This window comes from Thamnophis elegans, chromosome 5, assembly GCF_009769535.1.
Source record: "Thamnophis elegans isolate rThaEle1 chromosome 5, rThaEle1.pri, whole genome shotgun sequence".
Lineage (NCBI taxonomy): Eukaryota > Metazoa > Chordata > Lepidosauria > Squamata > Colubridae > Thamnophis > Thamnophis elegans.
Window position 1 is genome coordinate 2,594,098 of NC_045545.1, and position 22,916 is coordinate 2,617,013.

Here is a 22,916-nt window from a genome sequence, read left to right on the forward strand (position 1 = left end):
CCGTTTAATGCAGTGTTTCTCAACCTTGACAACTTGAAGATGTCCGGACTTCAACTCCCAGAATTCCCCAGCCAGCATTCATCCGGACATCTTCAAGTTGCCAAGGTTGAGAAACACTGTTTTTTTAACGGAAAGCCGCGCTTGCTTTTGACACAAAACTAGTTATAATTCCCTGAGACCTATTTCTACTTATTCATTATACTATTATCCACATGTATCATTAATTTTAAGGAATTAGGAACTCTCAGAGCAGTGTATATGGCTCACCTCTTCAACGTCCATTTGTTTTACCAGATATTTTAATAGCCGTGTAAGGTATGTTCCATTGAATGGAGTGATCATGAACCGGTGACTACATGACATTAATGGCTGAGCAGTAATTTAAATCCATCTCTATGCTGGATAGGCTTTAAGACAGTGTTTCTCAACCTTGGCAACTTGAAGATGTCCGGACTTCAACTCCCAGAATTCCCCAGCCAGCATTTGCTGGCTGGGGAATTCTGGGAGTTGAAGTCCGGACATCTTCAAGTTGCCAAGGTTGAGAAACACTGGTTTTTTTTTAATGGGAAGCCGCGCTTGCTTTTTCAAGCGGTTGTTTCCATGTGACTCGGATCGCGTCTCCCTCCCGCCAGCCCCCTTTGAAGACGCCCCCTGGGATCGACCTCTCTACAGGTCCGGGTCTTAAAAGAAAAAAAAGAGAGAGACACACACAAAGCGGCGCGCCCTGCTTTGTCTCCAGCTGCAAATCCTGCGGGTTGCAAAGCTCGTGGCTTCCCCGTTGGCTGCGCAATTGGCTCTCTTGCAAACTCCGCTCCCTTCTCTCCGTAGGGAGGAGGTTAAAGCAGCCAAGCCCCTTCCTATGCCGCGAATCCAGCGGGGGAGAAGCCGGCTCTTCCCCTTCCTGCTGCTCCCGCTTGGGGTGTTGCCTCTGCCCCGTTCAACGTTGCGTGGCTCCTCCCAAGGGCTGCAAGAAGAAGCCAACGGTACTTGGGTTGAAAAGAAGACTTGGCCTTTAGATTGAGTTGCCTTTTTAACGACCGGATCGTCTTTTGGATCTCGTGGGTCCCTTCCTGCTTTGATCACACTCCCCCCCCGCCCGGCTTTGTCGTTGAAGGCTCTTCAGTGCTGCGCGATGCTTGGTCTCCTGGGTGGCTGGGTCTTCCCGGCGGCTGCCTGCCAAGCGCCCGAAAGCCAGGCGAGGTACGAGAACCTCTTCCAGAAGCTAGATCGGAACCAGGATGGCCGAGTGGACATCGCCGAGCTGCAAAGCGGCCTTAAGGAGCTGGGCATCCCTCTGGGAGACGAGGCGGAGAAGGTGAGTGCCAGGCGCAAGGCTGGTTCCAGAGGAGGAGGGCGAAGGAGCATCTCATTCCTGGATTCCGGAGCCCCCCAAAAGGAGAGGCTTGGAAACCCCAAAGGCTTCACTTATCTCAATACAATGTATATGTCACTTTTACAGCAGAGGGGCACGTGAGGGCATCAAATACGGAATAAGGAAATAAATGTAGAGAAAAAGCATGGCTTCCCCCAATGAACAATGCAACTCTTTCAAATCTCCAGGTGGAATGAATGGAGACCAGTGGAAGGAAGGAAGCATGGCCAGCTCTTTTCGTAGAGAAGCCAAAACCTATTTTTTAAAATGTGTGTGTGTGTGTGTCTGTGTCTGACTCTGTGTGTGTCTGTGTGTTTCCCTGGCTACATACTTGTTTCCCTGGCTCAGCTGATAATGAGGAGAAGCTTGTGGCTTAATAGTTAACACATCTGCCTAAGATGCAATACAGCACAGATTCGATTCCCAGTAAGGGTATAAGTAAGTAAGTAAGTATAAGTAATTAAGTAAGGGTATATGGGTATAAGGGTATAAGGAAATAAATGTAGAGGAAAAGCATGGTCTCCCCCAATGAACAATACAACTCTTTAAAATCTCCAGGTGGAATGAATGGAGACCAGTGGAAGGAAGGAAGCATGGCCAGCTCTTTTCGTAGAGAAGCCAAAACCTATTTTTTAAAATGTGTGTGTGTGTGTGTGTGTCTGTGTCTGACTCTGTGTGTGTCTGTGTGTTTCCCTGGCTACATACTTGTTTCCCTGGCTCAGCTGATAATGAGGAGAAGCTTGTGGCTTAATAGTTAACACATCTGCCTAAGATGCAATACAGCACAGATTCGATTCCCAGTAAGGGTATAAGTAAGTAAGTAAGTATAAGTAATTAAGTAAGGGTATATGGGTATAAGGGTATAAGGAAATAAATGTAGAGGAAAAGCATGGTCTCCCCCAATGAACAATACAACTCTTTAAAATCTCCAGGTGGAATGAATGGAGACCAGTGGAAGGAAGGAAGCATGGCCAGCTCTTTTCGTAGAGAAGCCAAAACCTATTTTTTAAAATGTGTGTGTGTGTGTGTCTGTGTGTCTGTGTCTGACTCTGTGTGTGTCTGTGTGTGTCTGTGTGTTTCCCTGGCTACATACTTGTTTCCCTGGCTCAGCTGATAAGGAGGAGAACCTTGTGGCTTAATGGTTAACACATCTGCCTAAGATGCAATACAGCCCAGGTTCAAATCCCAGTAAGGGTATGGCTAGCTGATGAGAGCTAAATAGCTTGAAATAGATCTATACTAGTCTCCCTTTATTTATTTATCAGCACAAATACAACACACACACACACACACACACACACACACACAAATCTACATACATATATATATTCGGTTCGATTCCCAGTAAGGGTATGGCTAGCTGATGAGAGCTAAATAGCTTGAAATAGATCTATACTAGTCTCCCTTTATTTATTTATCAGCACAAATACAACACACACACACACACACACACACACACGAATGCTGGCTGGGGTATTCTGGGAGTTGAAGTCCGGACATCTTCAAGTTGCCAAGGTTGAGAAACACTGTGATAGACATTTGCAGTCCAGATATAGTGCAACATTGGTGGCACATATTCCATTAATATTAGTATTAACATTTACTAGGGTAATTAACGTTGTCATTTGAACTGGTCAGATAAGTAAAAAAATGCTGGGTTTGATTCTTTAATTTATGTAAACTGACATAAGACAGGGAAATTCAGTGCATGCTATTTTAGGCTGTTTATATTATATAATATTAAATAAGTTTAGTTATTAGGTAGCAGTAAAGCCAAATGAATGTTCAGAATAGTGGTGGGTTGCAAATCTCGTTCCAACTGGTACAGTTGGAACAGGGCTGGTAGCGTCCTCATGGACGCACGCAGCGCATGCGCACATGTGTTCAAGCACCTCCACAACACTCCGTGATGCTCCAGCTGCTCCACGGAGCGTCACATAGGCGCTTTACCCATCATGCGCCTGCGCGGAAGCGCAAAAGCTTTTAAACTCCGGTAAGGAGCTCGGGCGGGTGGGCCCTCCGGAACGGCATTCCGGTGCTCCGGGCTGTCTCCGCGCGTACCAGGGCGTACCGCCTGCAACCCACCACTGGTTCCGAAACATTTTAATTAATAAACACAGATACTACTATATTTTATTATTTTTCTTTTTATTTCTTTTATATTGCGTTTTTATGTTGTTAGCTGCCTTGAGTCGCCATGTGCGAATAGGCAGAAATATAAAATTTCTAAATAAAAAAAAATACCACGTTTTGTATAAATCTAATATATTCACAAGTCCAGTGCTTTCCTTTTGTATCAGAGCTGGTTGTCAGATAAATGTTGAATTCTTTGATCCTTATCTTTAAAGGTTTTTTTCATTGATGTTCGTTTACATACTGGTTTGCATAAGGCAAAACTTTGATAAATACCGTATTTTTCAGAGTATAAGACGCACCCTTTTCCCTCAAAAAAGAGGCTGGAAATCTGGGTGTGTCTTATACACTGAATACACCATTTTTTGCCCCCTGAAACCCCACCCCCTTCACCAAAATGGCCATGCATAGCTTTTAGGAGGCTTTCAGAGAGCTCCTGGGGGCTGGGGAGGGCAGAAATGAGTGGAAAACGGGGTGTTTTTTGCTCAATTTTGCTCCCCGCGCCCCAGGAGCACTTTATAAGCCTCCTAAACGCTATTCGTGCCCTTTTTTGAAAAAAAAAAGGGTCAGTTTTCGGGAGGTCTGCAGAGTGCAAAAACGTTTTTTTTAAAATTTGCCTCTTCAAAACCTTGGTGCGTCTTATACTCCGAAAAATACGGTATCTATCCTGCCCTTTTGAGAATGAAAGCTGGAACTTTAATTAGATTTTGCAGGCATTGCCATTTTAAAGTACCAGCTGCTCCCACTATATCGCAGATATAGACTCAGGACATATTGAATCCCAAACTTTCACAGGTAGTCCTCGACTTAGAACAGTTCATCTAGCGACCGTTTAAAGTTACAACAGCACTGAAAAAAAAGGGACTTATGGCCATTTTCCACATTTACGACCTTTGCAGCATCCTTAAGGTATGCACGATCAAAACTCAGCTGCTTGGCAACTGATTCGTATAGAGCCGAGGTGGCGCAGTGGTTAGAGTGCAGTACTGCAGCCACTTCAGCTGACTGCTAAGCTGCAGTTCAGCGGTTCGAATCTCACCGGCTCAGGGTTGACTCAGCCTTCCATCCTTCCGAGGTGGGTGAAATGAGGACCCAGACTGTTGGGGGCGATATGCTGACTCTGTAAACCGCTTAGAGAGGGCTGAAAGCCCTGTGGAGCGGTATATAAGTCTAACTGCTATTGCTATTATGAAGGTTGCGTTGTCCTGGGGTCATCTTTTGTGACCTTCTGACAAGCAAAGTCAGTGGGGAAGCCAGATTCACTTAACAACTGTGTTACTAACTTAACAGTTCAAAGCTTGCCCATCCTGTTTTTTAAATTTTCTTAAGCATACTTAGACAAACTAACTCAATGTTTCTCAACCTTAACAACTTGAAGATGTCCGGACTTCAACTCCCAGAATTCCCCAGCCAGCATTCACTGGCTGGGGAATTCTGGGAGTTGAAGTCCAGCATTCACTGGCTGGGGAATTCTGGGAGTTGAAGTCCAGCATTCACTGGCTGGGGAATTCTGGGAGTTGAAGTCCAGACATCTTCAAGTTGCCAAGGTTGAGAAACACTGTGATCGACATTTGCAGTCCAGATATAGTGCAACTAATACATTGGTGGCACATATTCCATTAATATTAGTATTAACATTTACTAGGGTAATTAGCATTGTCATTTCAACTGGTCAGATAAGTAAAAAAAATGCTGGGTTTGATTCTTTAACTTATGTAAACTGACATATTTTTGAAGACAGGGAAATTCAGTGCATGCTATTTTAGGCTGTTTATATTATATAATATTAAATAGTGGGCTTCAAAAATTTCAGCAATGGGTCCTCTGCCCAGTTGCTGGGTGGGAGTGGCCACGGTGGGCGTGGCCTAGTCAGCCTCCTGTATGACCGGGGGGGACGGAGACGGACACGTTTTCGCCATCTCTAGGCTCTGGAGGGTTTCCTCAAGCCTTTGGGAGGGCAAAAACTGCCTCCCTCGGGTTCTGGAGGCCAGTTTCCCCGAGCCTCCGCATCGGTCCTGCACTTACCTCACATCCAAAACGGGCTGGGACTCCTGGAAGGGAGGGTTGGGCGGGGCCAGCCAGGAGTGGGATTTGGAGGTTCTCCAAACTGGCCGTAACATTAGCAACAGGTTCTCCCGAACTCGTAGCAGTCCACCCCTGAACTTCAGGGATTCACTTAACAGATGTGGCAGGAAAGGTCGAAAAATGGGCCAAATTCATGGAACAAATTTCTCACTTAGCAACTTACATTTTGGGCTCAATCATGGTCATATGCCGAAGACTACCTATACTGACTGGGTGTTGTGGAGATATTCTCCACCTCATCTGGGGAATAGCAGGTTGGGGAAAGCTGGTTTGGCGAGCTTTGAAGAGAGGTAATGTGCCAGATAGCCAGAGGTGAAGAATGTTCAGATGCTGTTAAGACAGGCCACTTCAATTTTGTGTTTTGACTGCTTTTTTGTCTTGTATGTGAAGACACAAGTCCTTGCTTATCACACCTCTAAAAATGTAATGACAGACAGACAGACAGACAGACAGACAGACAGACAGAGGATAGATAGAAAGCTGCAGGGCAGCTGATAGATAGAAAGCTGCAGGGCAAAAATTGCAGAAAACAGTTAAATATTGCATCCCTCAACATAGCTAGAGATCTATTGAAATATTATTGGAATTATACTTGTGAAGGACTACATCTTGAAAATGTTACACCAAGATGTTGTTCCTGACGTATTTAAGTGCATGTAAAATAACGCACCCTTTTCCCTCAAAAATATCTATATCTAATTCCTGGTGGGCTGCAGTGGAAACAATCCATCATACAACTTTTAACCATTTCAATTACAAGAATTTATAGCCTTCATCTGATATTGTTTTGCAAAAATATTTGTTTCGTTTCTCATTCCTTCATCTTTCCTGGATATTTTGCAGGTCTTTAGTTACTGATAGTCTACAGAAATAACTCTAACGTGAGAATCCATATGAAATCAACGTTAATAATGTATCTTCTGTATATTTTTCTTAACAGAAAATTTTCAGAGCTGGCGACACTAATCAAGATGGAAGACTGGACTTTGAAGAATTTACAACTTATCTTAAAGACCACGAGAAGAAAATGAAACTTGCATTTAAAAGTCTGGACAAAAATAATGATGGTAGGAGACAATTTTCTGCATTTGTTGTCTAGGTTAAGAGTGCAAATTTAAATATAAGTAAATAATAAAGAATTGCCCCTGTGAGTTGACAGTGCATTGGTGCAATATTAAATAATTTTTTAAACATGTATGTATTCATTAATATCTTCTCATTTATTACAGAAAACATTATATAACTCACTAAAGATTTCTTTAAATCCTCTAAAAGTGCCAGGAAAAGTAAAGAATACAAACTGAAGTTGTTATTTATTGATATAGAAATGAGCGCTTAGAGCAGTGTTTCTCGGTTCCACCACAAAACCGCGGTAGACTAAAGCGCGCTCGACGAAAGCGCATACCTGACGTCATCACAGCGCGACGAAAACATCACGCTGTGAGCGGTAAAGTTAAAATTAACGCGAAAACCTTACCCTAACCCCCCCAAACCTAACCCTTAACCTAACCCTAAACCTAACCCTTAACCTAACCCTAAACCTAACCCTTAACCTAACCCTAAACCTAACCCTAACGCTTAACGTAACCCTAAACCTAAACCTAACCCTTAACCTAACCCTAACCCTAACCCTAACCCTTACCTTTACGTGAATCGGCTTGCTTTAAAAGCGCTTTTTAAAGCACCCTTTTTTCTCCGCGGTCGTATTTGTCGCGCTGCTGATGACGTCAGGTACGCGCTTTAATCGGGCGCGCTTTAGTGGACCGCGGTTTTGTCGTGCCATGGTGTTTTGTTTGGTGCCATGGTGTCCCCCAGCCAGCTCCCAACCATTCTGGGAGTTGAAGTCCACGCATCTTCAGGTGGACCAAGGTCGAGAAACATTGGCTTAGAGTAAGACACTGAAACTCTTCAAAATTGAAGATGTTTTCTGTCATGAGTTTAGTGCTACAGCTATAAGGCTTTGAAGGAAGAATGACTTAGATTTTTAATGCAAAGCCAATAGAGGTCTGTTATAAAAAAAGCCTACAATATTATGTTTGCTGTATTAAAATGATTAATGGCAGGAACCAGATATTGCTAAACTTCCAGTAGCCCCAATGAGCTATTGGATGATAAGGGATACTGGGAGTTGAAGTTCAGCAGCATTTTGGAGAACAACAAATTTCTATGCTTGCTTTAATGTCTTGGGTTCAGATCCTTAACCCTATTAAAGTTGCAGCAGAATTTGTAATTGAGAAGAACCCTATTCCAAGCAATTATTCTTGGCAGCATCACAGTTGTGGAAAGTTGTAGAAAGAAATACCAGTATTACTGAAAACTGTTGTCGACAAAAAGGATTTACCACAGTCTTCATTGTAGAGCAAAACTTAACAGCCAGGAAGGGGTTTGTGAAAGTCAGGGCTGGAATTAGATGAAAAGAGGCCCTAGGCTATTCCACTTATGAGGTCCTTTCACCTCCCATCTTTAAGTTTGTCAATTACATGAGAGACAATAAAATACATCATTACTGTGATATATATCAATATATATCAATATATATAGCTGGCCTCCCGACGGAGGGCGGCTCTGCTCTGCGGCAAAGGCAGCGAGGCCAGCCGCCTCCCCTGCTGCGCTCAGCTGCCCGGCTCGGCCCCCTCGCCCTCACCTGCCTGGCCGCTGGTGGGCTCCGCGTCAACGGGACGGCTACTGGGAACGGCCGCGCCTCTCGCCCGACCGCCGGTGCCGGGAATGTGGGCGGGGCTCCTCAACTGCCGCGGCGCTGGAACGATCTTAACCAATACATTTTTATGTTTGTTTATTAGTCACATGCGTAGAATTTCTCCTTATTTTCGGTTCAGTGTTTTAGTGTTCACTGTTTTTAGAATAGTGTAATTTTAATTTTGCTAACAATTTGAATGTAGGCCCCTCTTGATCTTGAGGCCCTAGGCTGAAGCCTAGTCAGCCTATAGGGAAATCTGGCCCTGGTGAAAGTCCTCCCTATTGGTTAAGTATTGGGTAAAACGCTGTTACCCAGATACCGCGCTGAATATTTCTGAAGAAATTTATTCTATTTGGATGAGAGCATCTGTGCTATTGTTAGAATAGAATAGAATAGAATTTTATTATTTGTATGCCGCCCTTCTCCGGGAGGACTCAGGGCGGCGAACAATTCAAGGGGGAAAAGGGGAACATAAAAAAACAAAATACAAATAATAAAAGTAAGCAACAGTCGCACAACCATACATGTCGAGGGGGAGGGAACTCTCACCCCCAGGCCTGCCGGCAAAGCCAGGTTTTGACGGCTTTTCGGAAGGCCTGGAGAGAGGTGAGGGTCCAAATCCCTGTGGGGAGTTCATTCCAGAGGGCTGGAGCTGCCACAGAGAAGGCCCTCCCCCGGGTAATAGCCAGATGGCATTGGCTGGTAGATGGCACCCGGAGGAGGCCAACCCTGTGAGGTCTAATGGGTCTGTGGGAGGTAATTGGCAGCAGGCGGTCTCTCAAGTACCCAGATCCAATACCATGAAGGGCTTTATAAGTTACGACTAGCACCTTGAAGCGTATCCGGAGACCGATCAGTAACCAGTGCAGCTCGCGGAGGATAGGTGTAACGTGGGTGAACCGAGGTGCACCCACAATCGCTCGCGCGGCTGCGTTCTGGACGAGTTGAAGTCTCTGAATACTCTTCAAGGGCTGCCCCACGTAGAGCGCAATATTTAGAAGCAGCTGGGGAAGGAAGCTGTAGTTCTCCTTTAGCATTTGAGCATCGTGGTAGTGGGGCAGAGTTTATAAAGTGGGATTTAACACACACACACACACACACGTATCACTTGTATTGTTCAGCTGATGAAAAAGGATAAACATCAGGGAAAAGAAATTCTCATTCCCCCTTTCCTTATTCTTTAGTTTGTTTGTTTTTAATTAGCTTAGGAATGGAGAGATTCTGCCTGAAATCCTCACACGAGAAGGATACATGAGTATATTTGTAAGCTAAATAGGGGTGGAGAGGGCCATCTGTGTTGATTTAAAATCTAAAATCCTTGGAGGAAAAGCAGTACAACAAGGCCAGAAAATGGAGATTATTTTTTTTTTCATTTATAAATGAAATAAAGTCATTATTATTTGCTATGGGAAGTGTTATAAATAGCAACAATTGAAAAGGTGTCCAAATCTTCCTTATGTTCCACATCTAACTATACATTCTACCAGGTTTGCCTTAAATTTCACAACACCGTGGTTTGTGCCACCAACTTTTTAAAACTTGCGATGCTTCAGGGTTTAAATGCAGAATATATTTCTTTTAAAAATATTTTTTATAATGTATTAAGTTGTAGAATCTGATCTGAGTTCTTCAATCTAATGTTCTCTAAATGTGTTGAATTACAAAACTCTTAAAACAGTGTTTCTCAACCTTGGCAACTTGAAGATGTCCGGACTTCAATTTCCAGAATTCTGGGAGTTGAAGTCCAGACATCTTCAAGTTGCCAAGGTTGAGAAACACTGTCTTAAAACCTATCCAGCATAGATATGGATTTAAATTACTGCTCAGCCATTAATGTCATGTAGTCACCGGTTCATGATCACTCCATTCAATGGAACATACCTTACACGGCTATTAAAATATCTGGTAAAACAAATGGGCGTTGAAGAGGTGAGCCATATACACTGCTCTGAGAGTTCCTAATTCCTTAAAATTAATGATACATATGGATAATAGTGTAATAAATAAGTAGAAATAGATCTCAGGGAATTATAACTAGTTTGTGTCAAAACTGTATCATAATGAATTAATCAATGATTAAAGAAGTTTTTATGCTGTGCAGCATATCAATTACAAGGGCAATGTACTTATATATAAGTGAAAAGAATTTATCCTCCGATATTTCGTTCGTGACTGAATATAATACACATCAATATTCAGAATTCTTGGATCTGGATCAGTTGACCTGTTGTGGTGAAAGATGAATAGCTATTTTTACTCTTCTCTTTTTTTTAAAAGGTGTAATTGAAGCCTCAGAGATTGTTCAGTCCCTGAAGATATTGGGCATAGATGTTTCTGAAAAGCAGGCGGGCAAGATTCTTCAAAGGTCAGCAGCTATTATTATGTCTGGTTGTTGGAGTGACTCATGAGAAGGCACGTCTCTTGAAAAATAAAATCACACGTTGGATGTGTTCAGTACGGTACTCCATTGTAGTAGGCTGGCTTTGAATTATTATATTAGTAATGACGTTGCTTTGAGGAAGAAGCCAAGGATAGGCCAAGATTTCTTGAGAGAACTTGAGGGACAGGTTGGCAAGCTTGAAACAATTTTGGAGATATTCCCGATATCTGAGACACAACCTCCTTCTTCTGATCTGTGAGACATAGCCCTCTTCCTTAGCTTAAGGTAAAAGGAAAGATGGGTCAAAGGTAATATTTACAGAATTATCCCATGATTGCGGATACTTCTGTAAATTAACTCTTGGTTTAGCCTGTTTCTAAGGAAATGAATGGATGTATCCATTCCATCCAGGTGTGGAATTCAAAGATGACTTAAACATAAGGTGATCAGATTGACCGGTGTGTGTGTGTGTGTGTGATTAAAAATTTTAAAAAATCGGGACTTTTTAAAAACACCGCGGGACGCAGGACAAATCATTAAAAATCGGGACTGTCCCACCAAAAGCGGGATGTCTGGTCACCTTGCTTAAACATCTTATATATATTGGGTTTGGAGAAGATTTATTTGAATCACAATAAACCAGATAAATCACTATCTGGCTATTTTCACACAAGATATTACATATAAAACATAGTTACAAGCAACAATGGCTATTTCATACTGCATAATAATCATTATATAAATCAAATCTAAGTGAGATTTTAATGCTTAACTCAGCCTCCCCATCCTACCTATTAAACATTTATGGAACATTCATAGTTGATAATGCTTACTAACAACAATATAGTAGGATTTTAGCATACAATTCAGCCAAAATGCTCCTCTTCAGAGTCTTATTTAGACTGAACAGGAACATGATATTGTTCAGAGATCTCCAGAAACAAGTTTTCATATTAATGAGAAGCAAAAAGAAATATTTCTTTTCTGTCTTTCTCTACCCATCTTAAAACATTCTTTACTTATAATAAATTATTAACCTCCATATTTGTACGCTACAAGAAGCTTTTGCTTATGGAATATTTTACATGTGTACAGGAAACTTTTCTTAGTGTGATAAGGACAATGAAAAAAAAATAGTGCTCTATTCTGTGGAACCTTTGAAAGCCAAATAAAAAATCAGATTGAAGCATTTTGCACATTAACCTAAAATTAAAGATTGGCAAATAGAACAAGAGTTTAGAATGTGAATGCACATGTAATGTACTTTGAACATGATTAAGTAAAAAACTTGGCAGAATCCAATGTGAAATTATTTAATGTTGAATTTTTAGCATGGACGCCGATGGGACAATGTCAGTGGACTGGAATGAATGGCGGGATCATTTTCTCTTTAATCCCGCTACGGACATTCAAGGAATCGTCCGTTATTGGAAACATTCCACAGTGAGTATGGTTTCCATTTTTATCTCAGTCCTGATCTGGACTATATCTAAATAGCTTGTGCATTAGCTTATTCAACGGTTATCCTTGGCAGCTGTTTTTTTTTTAAAAAATTAAAAGTGAAATTCTTGACAATCTCTAGTTAGCTAAACAAACTGTTGCTCCAAAATTGAAGGAAAAACTTGCTTTTTTTTGCCTGTTTGTAAAAATAAAATACCCTACTTTAAATGTTGATTTAAATGGAAAGCCAATTTGGAATAGTGGTTTAAGATCCCAAGCTAAAACCCTGGAGACCATGAGTTCTAGGCCAGCCTTAATCACAGCCAACGGGATAAATTGGGATAAATCACACTCTCTTAGACCGAGGAAGATTTACAAAAAAATTGCCAAGAAAACTTCAGGGACTTTTCAAGGATAATCACCAGAATAATAACTTGAATTCCCTCCCCAGTTTAAAAAGAAAAATTTGACAAACACACTATTCTTGCAGATCATGTGTAGATCTCCTTCGTTTTATCTTTTGGCAGATGTCATGCTTGGGAAAAAAACCCTACAATTCTTGGAAGTCCTGATAAATTGAAAATGCTGCTTAAAAGTTTGTGGTTATTATAATCCCTAATTAAATATAAACAGTTCAGACGGCATAATGGAATGATTTAGAGTTAAGACAAAATAGATAAGACAGTGGCGTCATTCTGCATCTTGATGGTTGTTCAGTGTGCACTTAGCTGAACAGTAGATAGCCATGGAAAGTTGCAGGTGTAGTCATAAGCAAGAGCTTTTGTAGTAGATGTTATGAACTAAACCTATTTCTGCTCTGCAACCTGCAGGAATGATAAATATTTGTAAGAGACTCCCGAAAAGTGAATATACCTCTCCATTCTTGGATGTAAGAGTTGGTGATTTCTTGATTTGCAGAGTAAAATAAATAAGTAAAAAAAAAAAAATCTATTCAGCTTCATTTCATTCAGAACGAAGTGCTATTGAATTCTTTCTTTCTTTCTTTCTTTCTTTCTTTCTTTCTTTCTTTCTTTCTTTCTTTCTTTCTTTCTTTCTTTCTTTCTTTCTTTCTTTCTTTCTTGAATTAGAATAATTGCTTTGACATCCATTTGTACCTTGACTGGGGAAGGCATCTAAAATATGGATGAAATCTGAAGCAGGGAGAGAATTGACAACCGGAATGGATAAGACACAGCCATTTGTTCAGCAAACTGTTCGAAGTTACGACAGTGCTGAATGACTCATGGTTATGGCTGGTCCTTAGAATTCTGACTGTCCCAGCACCTCACCTGATTGTGATCTGCATGCTTGGTAACTGGTCACTCTTAATGACCAGTTGCGGTATCTTACAACCACGTGATCATCATTGGCCACCTTTCTGCCAGTTTCCCCAGAGGCTCAGTGTGGAAGCCGGGAGGGAAGGTTGCAAATCACTGGGGTAACAGTTTCCCCTACCCATGCAATCGACCTCATTTAGCGACAGAAATTCTGGTCCCAATGGCCGCTGTAGTTTGAGGACTTGCCTGTATTTAAATTAAACGGTTCGAATAGTTAAAACACAGTTTATATACATTAAATGATGCATTGTCAATCATTATTGCTCCAGTTTACTTTTCATGCAGACCTGCTGAATGAAATAATAAAACCCCCTCAAATCCCTGTTTTTTTAAAGAGGCAACTGGACTTTCTGGTTCAGACATTCAAGAAAGTCCAGTTGCCTCTTGAAAAAGCACCTTTGGGACAACCATGTCGATAGACATTCAGAAATAATGAATAGTACTCTTGCAGCAATCCCGGATAGTGAGATGGTCTGCGTATACGTTTAATAAATAAATAAGCACAAAGCCCTTGCCTTAATGGACTAATGGGAAAAGGCCTGCCTGTTAAAGCCATATGTCTGCTTAATTAAGGGCTTATTGATTAGTCTTAAACGAGTAACAATGGTTGAGAGAAGCCCAGCAAATATTGCTCCCTCTTTATATCCAGTTTCCAACTTCACATTTCTTTCTAGCCCACCTACCTCCCTCATTCTGCCCAGTGGGTTATTTCTATCACTTGCTGGGAAATTTGTTTTGGGGTAGTGGGGAATTGGTATGATGTTAGTTTTATGGTTATTTTGTTTTGTTGTATTCTTGTGAGCTGCCCAGAATCATTGTATATAAATAAGATAGGCGGTCATGTGGTTCTAAATAAATAAATAGGAGATTGTGGATTCACATTTTAACATACAAGTTTGTCAGCGTTGATTTTGAGTAAAAAAAAATGTTCTGAATATCTTGTTTAAAGGTATTTTAAAGAGTCCCCTAAGTATTCCTTATAGTACTTCTTGCCTTGGTAACTTGAAATTATATATGAAAAATACATAATATTGACTGGAGATTTTTTTTTTAAAAAAAGCTAGGATGAAGTAATAAATCATTGGCTTAACAATACTTTAAAAAAGCTTAATCTTAGTCCTTTTTAAAATACCGGTGCAAAGACATTCTTTGTAATCATACAGTAAGATTTTCAGCCTTGGCCAATGATGTAAAATGCTTTCCAGAACAGGGGTAGCTACCCACAGTCCATGGACTAGCACGGATCCGCAGCATGCCAGAAACTGGGCCACGCTAACAACGAAGCCCCCTCCGTGGGATGCAGGCAGCACATGAAACTTTATTTATTTATTTATTTATTAGATTTCTATACCGCTTAATAGGGCTTTCAGCCCTCTCTAAGTGGTTTACAATTTTTTTTAGCAAATTGAGTCAGCAACTTGCCCCCACAGTCTGGGTCCTCATTTCACCCACCTCGGAAGGATGGAAGGCTGAGTCAACCTTGAGCCAGTGAGATTTGAACCGCTGAACTGCAGATCACAGTCAGCTGAAGTGGCCTGCAGTACTGCACCCTAACCACTGCGCCACCTCGGCTCTGCGTCCCTTCTGTCCTCAGAAAAAACTTTCTCCATGGAACTGTCCCTTGTGCCCAAAGGTTTGGGGGCCCCTGTGTGTTCTAGAGGATGCCTTTATTACAGCCATATTCAAGTCCAAAATTTTAAATTATTTGTATATACGACAGTTTTTGAAATGACGGGTTTTAGAATGTACCGTGTGCCTGCTTCTTTTCAATTTTAAGTTGAATACAATTGTGTTTTATCACAACCGATCTCTTCGTTGAAATAAAGGCGGATTGAATTTAAGCCACTCCTTCTCTTGCCTCCTCTTTCTCACTCTCTCTTTTGCATTTTGACAGGTGTTAGATATTGGAGATAGTTTAACCATCCCCGATGAATTCACCGAAGAAGAGAAAAAGACCGGCCAGTGGTGGAAACAGCTTTCGTCAGGCGCAGTAGCTGGGGCTGTGTCTCGAACAGGCACCGCACCCCTGGATCGTCTCAAAGTTATGATGCAGGTGGGCCTCTTAAAAGCATTCAAGGTCCAACAAGCTTCTTTGGACACGTTAAAAGGTTTGGAGGCAGGCAATGGACCTGCAGCATTTACAAGAGGGGTGATTGGTGACCTTTGAACTGGCTTGTTTTCCTGCAGACGTTTCATTGCCCAAACTAGGGCAATGAGCCGAAGTGGCGCAGTGGTTAGAGTGCAGTACTGCAGGCCACTTCAGCTGACTGCTATCTGCAGTTCGGCGGTTCAAATCTCACCGGCTCAAGGTTGACTCAGCCTTCCATCCTTCCGAGGTGGGTAAAATGAGGACCCGGATTGTTGTTGGGGGGGATATGCTGACTCTGTAAACCGCTTAGAGAGGGCTGAAAGCCCTATGAAGCGGTATATAAGTCTAACTGCTAAACTAGGTAACATCATCAGTTCTAGTGGAAACCTCTGCGAGAATACAAGCTCAGAGAGTTCAAGGACCCCTTGTGTCAACACTGAGCTACAAATATTCTCCTCGATTAGCATTTACAAGAGCCAGTTGTCATATTTTATCAGAAATAGATTGCTGTACAGATGGATAGACTTAGAATTGATCTACGGTTGGTCTGACATACTCAGAATTAGGGAATCAGAAACAACGGCATTGTTTTTAGTCTCAGGACTGAATGTAGCTCCTAGAATTATGGTACGAAAATCCATTCCATTTGCTCGCCCAAGCTTTCTTAATTTCAACAGTAATATTTAAGTCTAGCGGTGGGGGGAGATTATTTTGTGGCCGTTATTGTTGGTCAGAAATCCTCATGAATATTCTATAGTTTCACTTAGACATTCTTAATAGATCAAGATTTTCTTTCAGCAACCAATGGCCAAGTGGCAGAAGGAGTGGGAGATGAAAAAGGTTTCTTAGTCAAGTAAGACCAAGCAGTGCGGTTTGAATCATATAGAAAAACTGAGGTCCTAATCCTCAGCTTACTTCTCTCCAGTAACCAAACCTACTTTGGGTATTGAATTTTGGCTACCCGAGTACCGTATTTTTCGGAGTATGACGCACCCTTTTCCCTCAAAAAAGAGGCTGAAAATCCGGGTGCGTCTTATACACTGAATACAGCATTTTTTGCCTCCCAAAACCCCGCCCCCTTCACCAAAATGGCTGTGCAGAGCTTGTAGGAGGCTTTCAGAGAGCTTCTGGGGGCTGGGGAGAGCAAAAATGAACAAAATTCGGGCCAATTTTTGTGAAAAATAGGCTGTTTTTTGCTCATCCCCCCCCTCCAAAACACTCTACAAGCCTCCTAAGGGCTATTCATGCCCTATTTTTTGAAGAAAAAAAAAAGGGGGCCCCTTTTTGTGAAAAACGGACCGTTTTGGGAGTTTTGCAGAGTGCAAAAACTTTTTTTAAAAAAAGAATTGCGTCTTCAAAACCTTGGTGCATCTTATACTCTGAAAAATATGGTAGTTTTAGAAAATACGGTAGAGAGAGGAGCTGTAGAGAATTATGTGATACAGATAGTCCTCAATTTACAACAGTTCATTTACAGACCGTTCGACGTTACAGTGGCATTGAAAAAAAATGACCTATGACTGTTTTTCATACTTACGACCACTGCACCATCCCCATGGTCACATGATCAAAATTCAAACGCTTGGCAATTAACTTATATTTATGACAGTTGCTGTGTCATGTGTTCCCCTTTTGCCGCCACCTGACAAGCAAAGCCAGAGTCACCGAACAACTGTGTTACTAACTTGACAACTGCAGTGATTCACTTAATAACTGTGGCAAGAAAGGTCATAAAATGAGGCAAAATTCACTTAACTGTGTCTCACTCAGTAACATAACTTTTTGGGCTCTGTTGTAGTTGTAAGTCGAGGAGGGTTCACCGACAAAAGGGCGAACGACAAAACTGTGCCCGACTAAACCGTGGTGACAAAACCGCGTGTTCTAAAGCACTCCGACGAATGAGCGCTGAATCGCACCGACAACAGCGTGGCGACAGAAGTGTCCTGTAAAACTAACCCTAACCCTAAACCTAAACCTAACCCCTAACCCTAAACGTAACCCTAAACGTAACACTAAATCTAACCTAACCCTAAACCTAACCCTAAACCTAACCCTAAATCTAACCCACACCTTAAGTTAAATTGGCTTTCTGTCGACATGCCGTTGTAAAGCGCTCTTCTGTCTCCGCGCTGTTGTCGACGCGCTGTTATTGCCGCATTGATGACGTCGCGGTTTTAGCGACGCGGTTTAGTCGGGCGTGGTTTTGTTGTTCGCCCTTTTGTCGGGTCACGGTCGAGGAGTACCTGTACGGGAGGTTCCTTGCTTAAGCACTTGGAGCTGCCATATTTATATTCAGTTTAGCCCAGCAAGGAAATCGGCATTGTTCTTACCTAGGCTTCCCGAGAGCATGGAGGAAACTCCTTGTCCCAACAAAAAAAAACCCTTTTATTAATTTACTGTGAATTCTGCTCATTCATATCCAGCAAAGGGAGGATTTACAGTCACAGACCTTATCTGGCTTGGAGAGCTGACAGGCTGAAATCTGCAAAACTTGGCCAGGAGTCTTGGAGAGCCATGAACCAATGAAGCAGATTAATTGTCTCCTGCAAACTCCACTCCCCTTTCGCTCCTCTTTTATTTTCTCTGGGAGGGGCCATTCATCGTCCACCTGTGGCCTTACTCCCAAGTCCACCCCTCTTCTGGCAACTCTGCACATGCACATACCTGGAACAGGCTCCAGCTGTTCCTCTGCCTCACTGATGTCTGACTCTGAAGGCAGCGGATAACTGGCATACGGCCCTGGCCCCCTCTCTGCTTCCGACCCAGAGCCCTCATCAGAACCTTCCCCAGACTCCAGGACTGGCCCAGGTTCCTCCCCAACCCTCCTCACTCTCTGAATCCGCTGCCAGCACCGCTGGTTAGTGGCAGGCCACAACAGGTATTGGAAGAGAGAGTTGAATAGAAACAAGAGGGTTAAAAGTCAGCTCAGATGTTGTTCTTTTTTCCCATTCAGCCTAAAGAAGGAAGGAGAATCACACCATACCTCTGCATTTTTAACAGCTAGGTGGGAGCCTTGAGAAACAGGTTTTGTGTCTCTGAATCTTCAGTTGTGTGTATCAGAGGTCACAAGAACAGGGACTATCTAGTAAATAATCCAGAATGGTTCCAATTCCTTTCTTGAAGGATTTGCTTACTTTACGCCTCCGTCGAAGCATAAAAGGCAGTTATGATTCATCAGGTTTTCTATACATGTCAGTTAATTATGTTTCCTTTTCCTTGTAAGGTTCATGGCTCAAAGGGAAAAATGAACATAGCTGGAGGCTTGAAACAAATGGTGAAAGAAGGAGGGGTCCGTTCCCTTTGGAGGGGAAATGGTGTGAATGTTGTCAAAATCGCACCCGAAACAGCTATCAAGTTCTGGGCCTATGAACGGGTAAGGTGTTAAAAAATATATATAGAAAACTGTGATGTGATAAGCTCACTTAAGAGTTGAATTGTACCTCGTGTTTGCTTCCAGTGATGGAGGATACATATGAGATAAGCTCATTTGATTTTTCTGGTCGTCTTAGGAAACGGAGGCCCAGTTTGGGTGTAGTAGAGGTTAAGCTTCTCTCCCTCTCCCTCTCCCTCTCTCTCTCCCTCTCCCTCTCCCCCCCTCTCTCTCTCCCTCTCCCTCTCCCTTGGAAGCAGGCACGGAACAAACACTTCTGAAAAATATTGGCAAGAAAGCTGCAGAGAGTTGTCCAGGCAATCTCCAGGAGTCAACGTTGACTCAAGGGCGGGCGCGCGCACACACACACACACACACACACACACTCCTGAAATAATGAGAGAGGGGGAGGGAGAGAGGAAGGGAAGGGGCAGTGGTGGGTTTCAAAAATTGTTGGAACCTACTCTGTGGGTGTGGCCTCCTTTGTGGCAGTGGCTTGCCACCCATGTGACCGGATATGAAATTATGAGTTAGTACTTAGGTCGGTCTAAGTAGCTATTCAGAAGTTAGTGGTTAGAAGCAATCGTAAAGCAAGATATGGAATTACAAGCAGAAATATTTTGTTGGCTCTTTGAAAGGGAGTATAATATATATTTAATTTTACACATGTTAGCAGCTGCTGGAATTGTGTTTGCACAACAGTGGAAAAACAGAGATGTGTAAATGAATAAATGTTACAATGTGCAGGAATGAATAAATTGACAATTAAAATCAAGAAGGCTTTGAATACTTTTTCACGTGGGATTGGTTTTAGCAATTGCCAACTTCAGTGAAACAAAAATTATAAATCCAAAAGTATGAATGTAGGATTAATTGTTCTGTCGGGAAATTTCTTCTGAGTTCTAGATTGTTTATCTCCTTGATTAGTTTCCATCCATTCCTTCTTGTCCTGCCTTCAGGTGGTTTGGAAAATAGATTGACCCTCTCTTCCTTGTGGCAGCCCATTAGGAATTAGAACATGATTATGGGCAATGCCTAGAAAATACTCAAATTAATACTAAAACAGAAAAAAAAACACCATGAAGTCACTAAAGAAATAATAAAAGCAAACTTAATAGAAACGAAACTAAAGCAAAGCAGCAAACTCTGTACAAATTATATGAGTGATAAAATGTATATCTCACTGCTGCAAAAAGTTAACATTTGTTTTTGAGAGCTAGAGGGAAATGATATCCAAGGGATAGGAACTCAGCAATGGGGGAGCAGGTTAGGGAAAGCTTTGCTACATATCAGTGGTGGGTTTCAAAAATTGTTCAAACCTACTCTGTGGGTGTGGCCTCCTTTGTGGGAGTGGCTTGCTGCCCATGTGACCGGATGGGAGTGGCTTGCCGCCCATGTGACCGGATATGAAGATGCCGACGACACTTGTCAGAACCACCTTAAATTCCCTCACACTCAGCACTGGCATGCATAAGAATAGGATGTAAACTTGTTTTTTAAAAGGCATCTTTGGTTTGCGTTAAAACAACTTCAACACACGCAATGTTCTGATTGCACCACAAACGCAGTAGTCATCCTGACCTTTCACAGAGGCACTGAGTTTTATAAATAGGAGCATGATAGTGTAGAATAATCATATCCAAGGACCAGTGGTGGGTTTCAAACATTTTTGGAACCTCTTCTGTAGGTGTGGCCTGCTTTCCGGGTCCACTGGTGGAACCTCTTCTAACCGGTTCGGTAGATTTGACGAACCGGTTCTACCGAATAGGTGCGAACTGGTAGGAACCCACCTCTGCTACATATCCTTTGTTTGGTCCATCGTTAATGTCATCATGACCATGAAAGCCTAATCCCACCATGAGTATTTATATCAATATTGGATGTGTGAATAGAGTAATATTACCTAATATTAGGTAACCTTGAACTGATTACATGGTGCAAGAACCTACTGAGTAAATTATTTGCTTCCACATGCGCACACACAGAGTTTGTGTCTTACCAGGGAGGCACTTCAAATGGTCACTCACGCCCTTGTCACCTCGAGGCTGGATTATTGCAACGCGCTCTACATGGGGCTACCCCTGAAAAGCGTTCGGAGACTGCAGTTAGTTCAGAATGCGGCCGCGCGAGCGATATTGGGTGCACTGAGGTACACCCACGTTACACCTGTCCTCCGCGAGCTGCACTGGCTACCAATTGGTCTCCGGACGCAATTCAAGGTGTTGGTTATCACCTTTAAAGCCCTACATGACTTAGGGCCAGGATACCTTCGAGACCGCCTGCTGCCACATACCTCCCAGCGGCCGGTAAGATCCCACAGATTGGGCCTCCTTCAGATGCCGTCAGCCAGAAAGTGTCGGCTGGCGGGCCCTCAGAGGAGAGCCTTCTCTGTGGCTGCTCCGACTCTCTGGAACCAGCTACCCCCGGAGATCCGGACCTTACCCACTCTCATGGCCTTCAGGAAAGCTGTAAAAACTTGGCTGTTCCAGCAGGCCTGGGACTGTTGACCTCACTTTTGAGGTCCAGCCCCGATTAGAATGAATGTACAAGGTGTTGTTGTTTTTAAACTGTTTCTTTTGTTATGTGTTTCGTTATGTGTTTTTTCTCTTTATTTTTGTAAGACGCCCGGAGTCCTTCGGGATTGGGCGGCATATAAATGTGTCTAATAAATAAAACAAATAAATAAATTATTATTAATTTTGGGGGTCTAGAATTAATGTGCTTTTTTTTCTATCTTGTTACTACTTAGTATAAGAAAATGTTTGTTAACGAAGAAGGAAAAATAGGAACTATTGAACGATTTATATCTGGTTCTATGGCTGGAGCAACAGCACAGACGTCTATTTATCCCATGGAGGTAGGTATTGGATAATATAAACTTTTTAAAATAATGCCCTATATTTCCCTCCCTCCCTCCCTTGTCTGTCAATATGGTAATCCGATATTAAACTATGTTTACTCCAAAATCATTTAAGTTAAGGAGAGTTCCATTTTAAAGCTGCTTTGGGAAGATCATAAATCAAGCACATATTGTCCATGTGCAGGGGACCAAGTTAAAAATCTCTCTTCTAGTTCATTTAAAACAGGGGTTCCCAACCCTTTCTATTTCCCACACCCCTAGAACCCTTCTGTACCCCTTACAAAAATAAATAATTATATGCATATAATTATGCATATACATTATAATTTTGAAACTTCTAAACCCAAGTTTTTGCACCCTCTGGAATATTGTCTCGCACCCCAGGTTGGGAACCCCTGATTTAAAACATCAAAGTCTCAGGTGTCTTTATCTGTTGTTTTAAGGCCACAATGGAATTATTAAATTCTCCACCTGAATTGGAAGTTGCCCACAACAACTTATCTTCACTAAGAATTATGACCTGCATATTTAAAGGCTCTAAACTAATTTGCATCTCCCAAGTTGTGCACAAAAACATAAGATATAATATGCATAAGATATGTCTACAGATCAATATACATTTTTTTTAATTTAAAAATTTACAGTGATAGGTATATCAGCCAGAATAAACTGATATGAAAAGAAACGATCTAGCTTTAGACTGATCTGTATATCCTTAATATTGCCTGGTCCATATATTTGCTCTTAAATGTCTTTTTTCATATGTTAACTCTCACATCTGTAAAGCTGTCTGATACTCTGAATCTATGTTTAAGACTAAGTTGTGATATAATATTGAATTGTATTCTTTTTTTGCATTACTTCCGCCCAATTTTAATTCTTTAGGTGTTAAAAACAAGACTGGCAGTGGGTAAAACTGGACAATATTCTGGGATGTTTGACTGTGCTAAGAAGATTTTAAAAACGGAAGGGGTGAAAGCCTTTTACAAAGGTTATATTCCTAATATTTTGGGAATAATTCCATATGCTGGCATCGATCTGGCTATTTATGAGGTGAGTTGCTGCATTCCATAATAATTCAGTGAAAAAAAATAAGTGTTTTGTGGATAAAGAATTTGACTCAACTTGGAACAGAGACTCAACATTTCTGTT

General features: G+C 41.9%; 1 protein-coding gene across 1 annotated transcript in view; it reads left to right on the forward strand.

Moving 5' to 3' along the window:
• The first annotated feature begins 864 nt into the window (after positions 1-864).
• The window catches only part of SLC25A24 (solute carrier family 25 member 24), a 35,780-nt gene continuing 13,728 nt past the window's right edge, over positions 865-22,916 (forward strand). The window contains exons 1-8 of the mRNA XM_032218907.1: positions 865-1,315; positions 6,531-6,657; positions 10,566-10,653; positions 12,000-12,111; positions 15,340-15,498; positions 18,758-18,907; positions 21,654-21,761; positions 22,650-22,817. Of these exons, the coding sequence (XP_032074798.1) occupies positions 1,133-1,315; positions 6,531-6,657; positions 10,566-10,653; positions 12,000-12,111; positions 15,340-15,498; positions 18,758-18,907; positions 21,654-21,761; positions 22,650-22,817 (1,095 nt within the window). The 5' untranslated portion in view covers positions 865-1,132. The remainder of the gene's footprint in view (positions 1,316-6,530; positions 6,658-10,565; positions 10,654-11,999; positions 12,112-15,339; positions 15,499-18,757; positions 18,908-21,653; positions 21,762-22,649; positions 22,818-22,916) is intronic.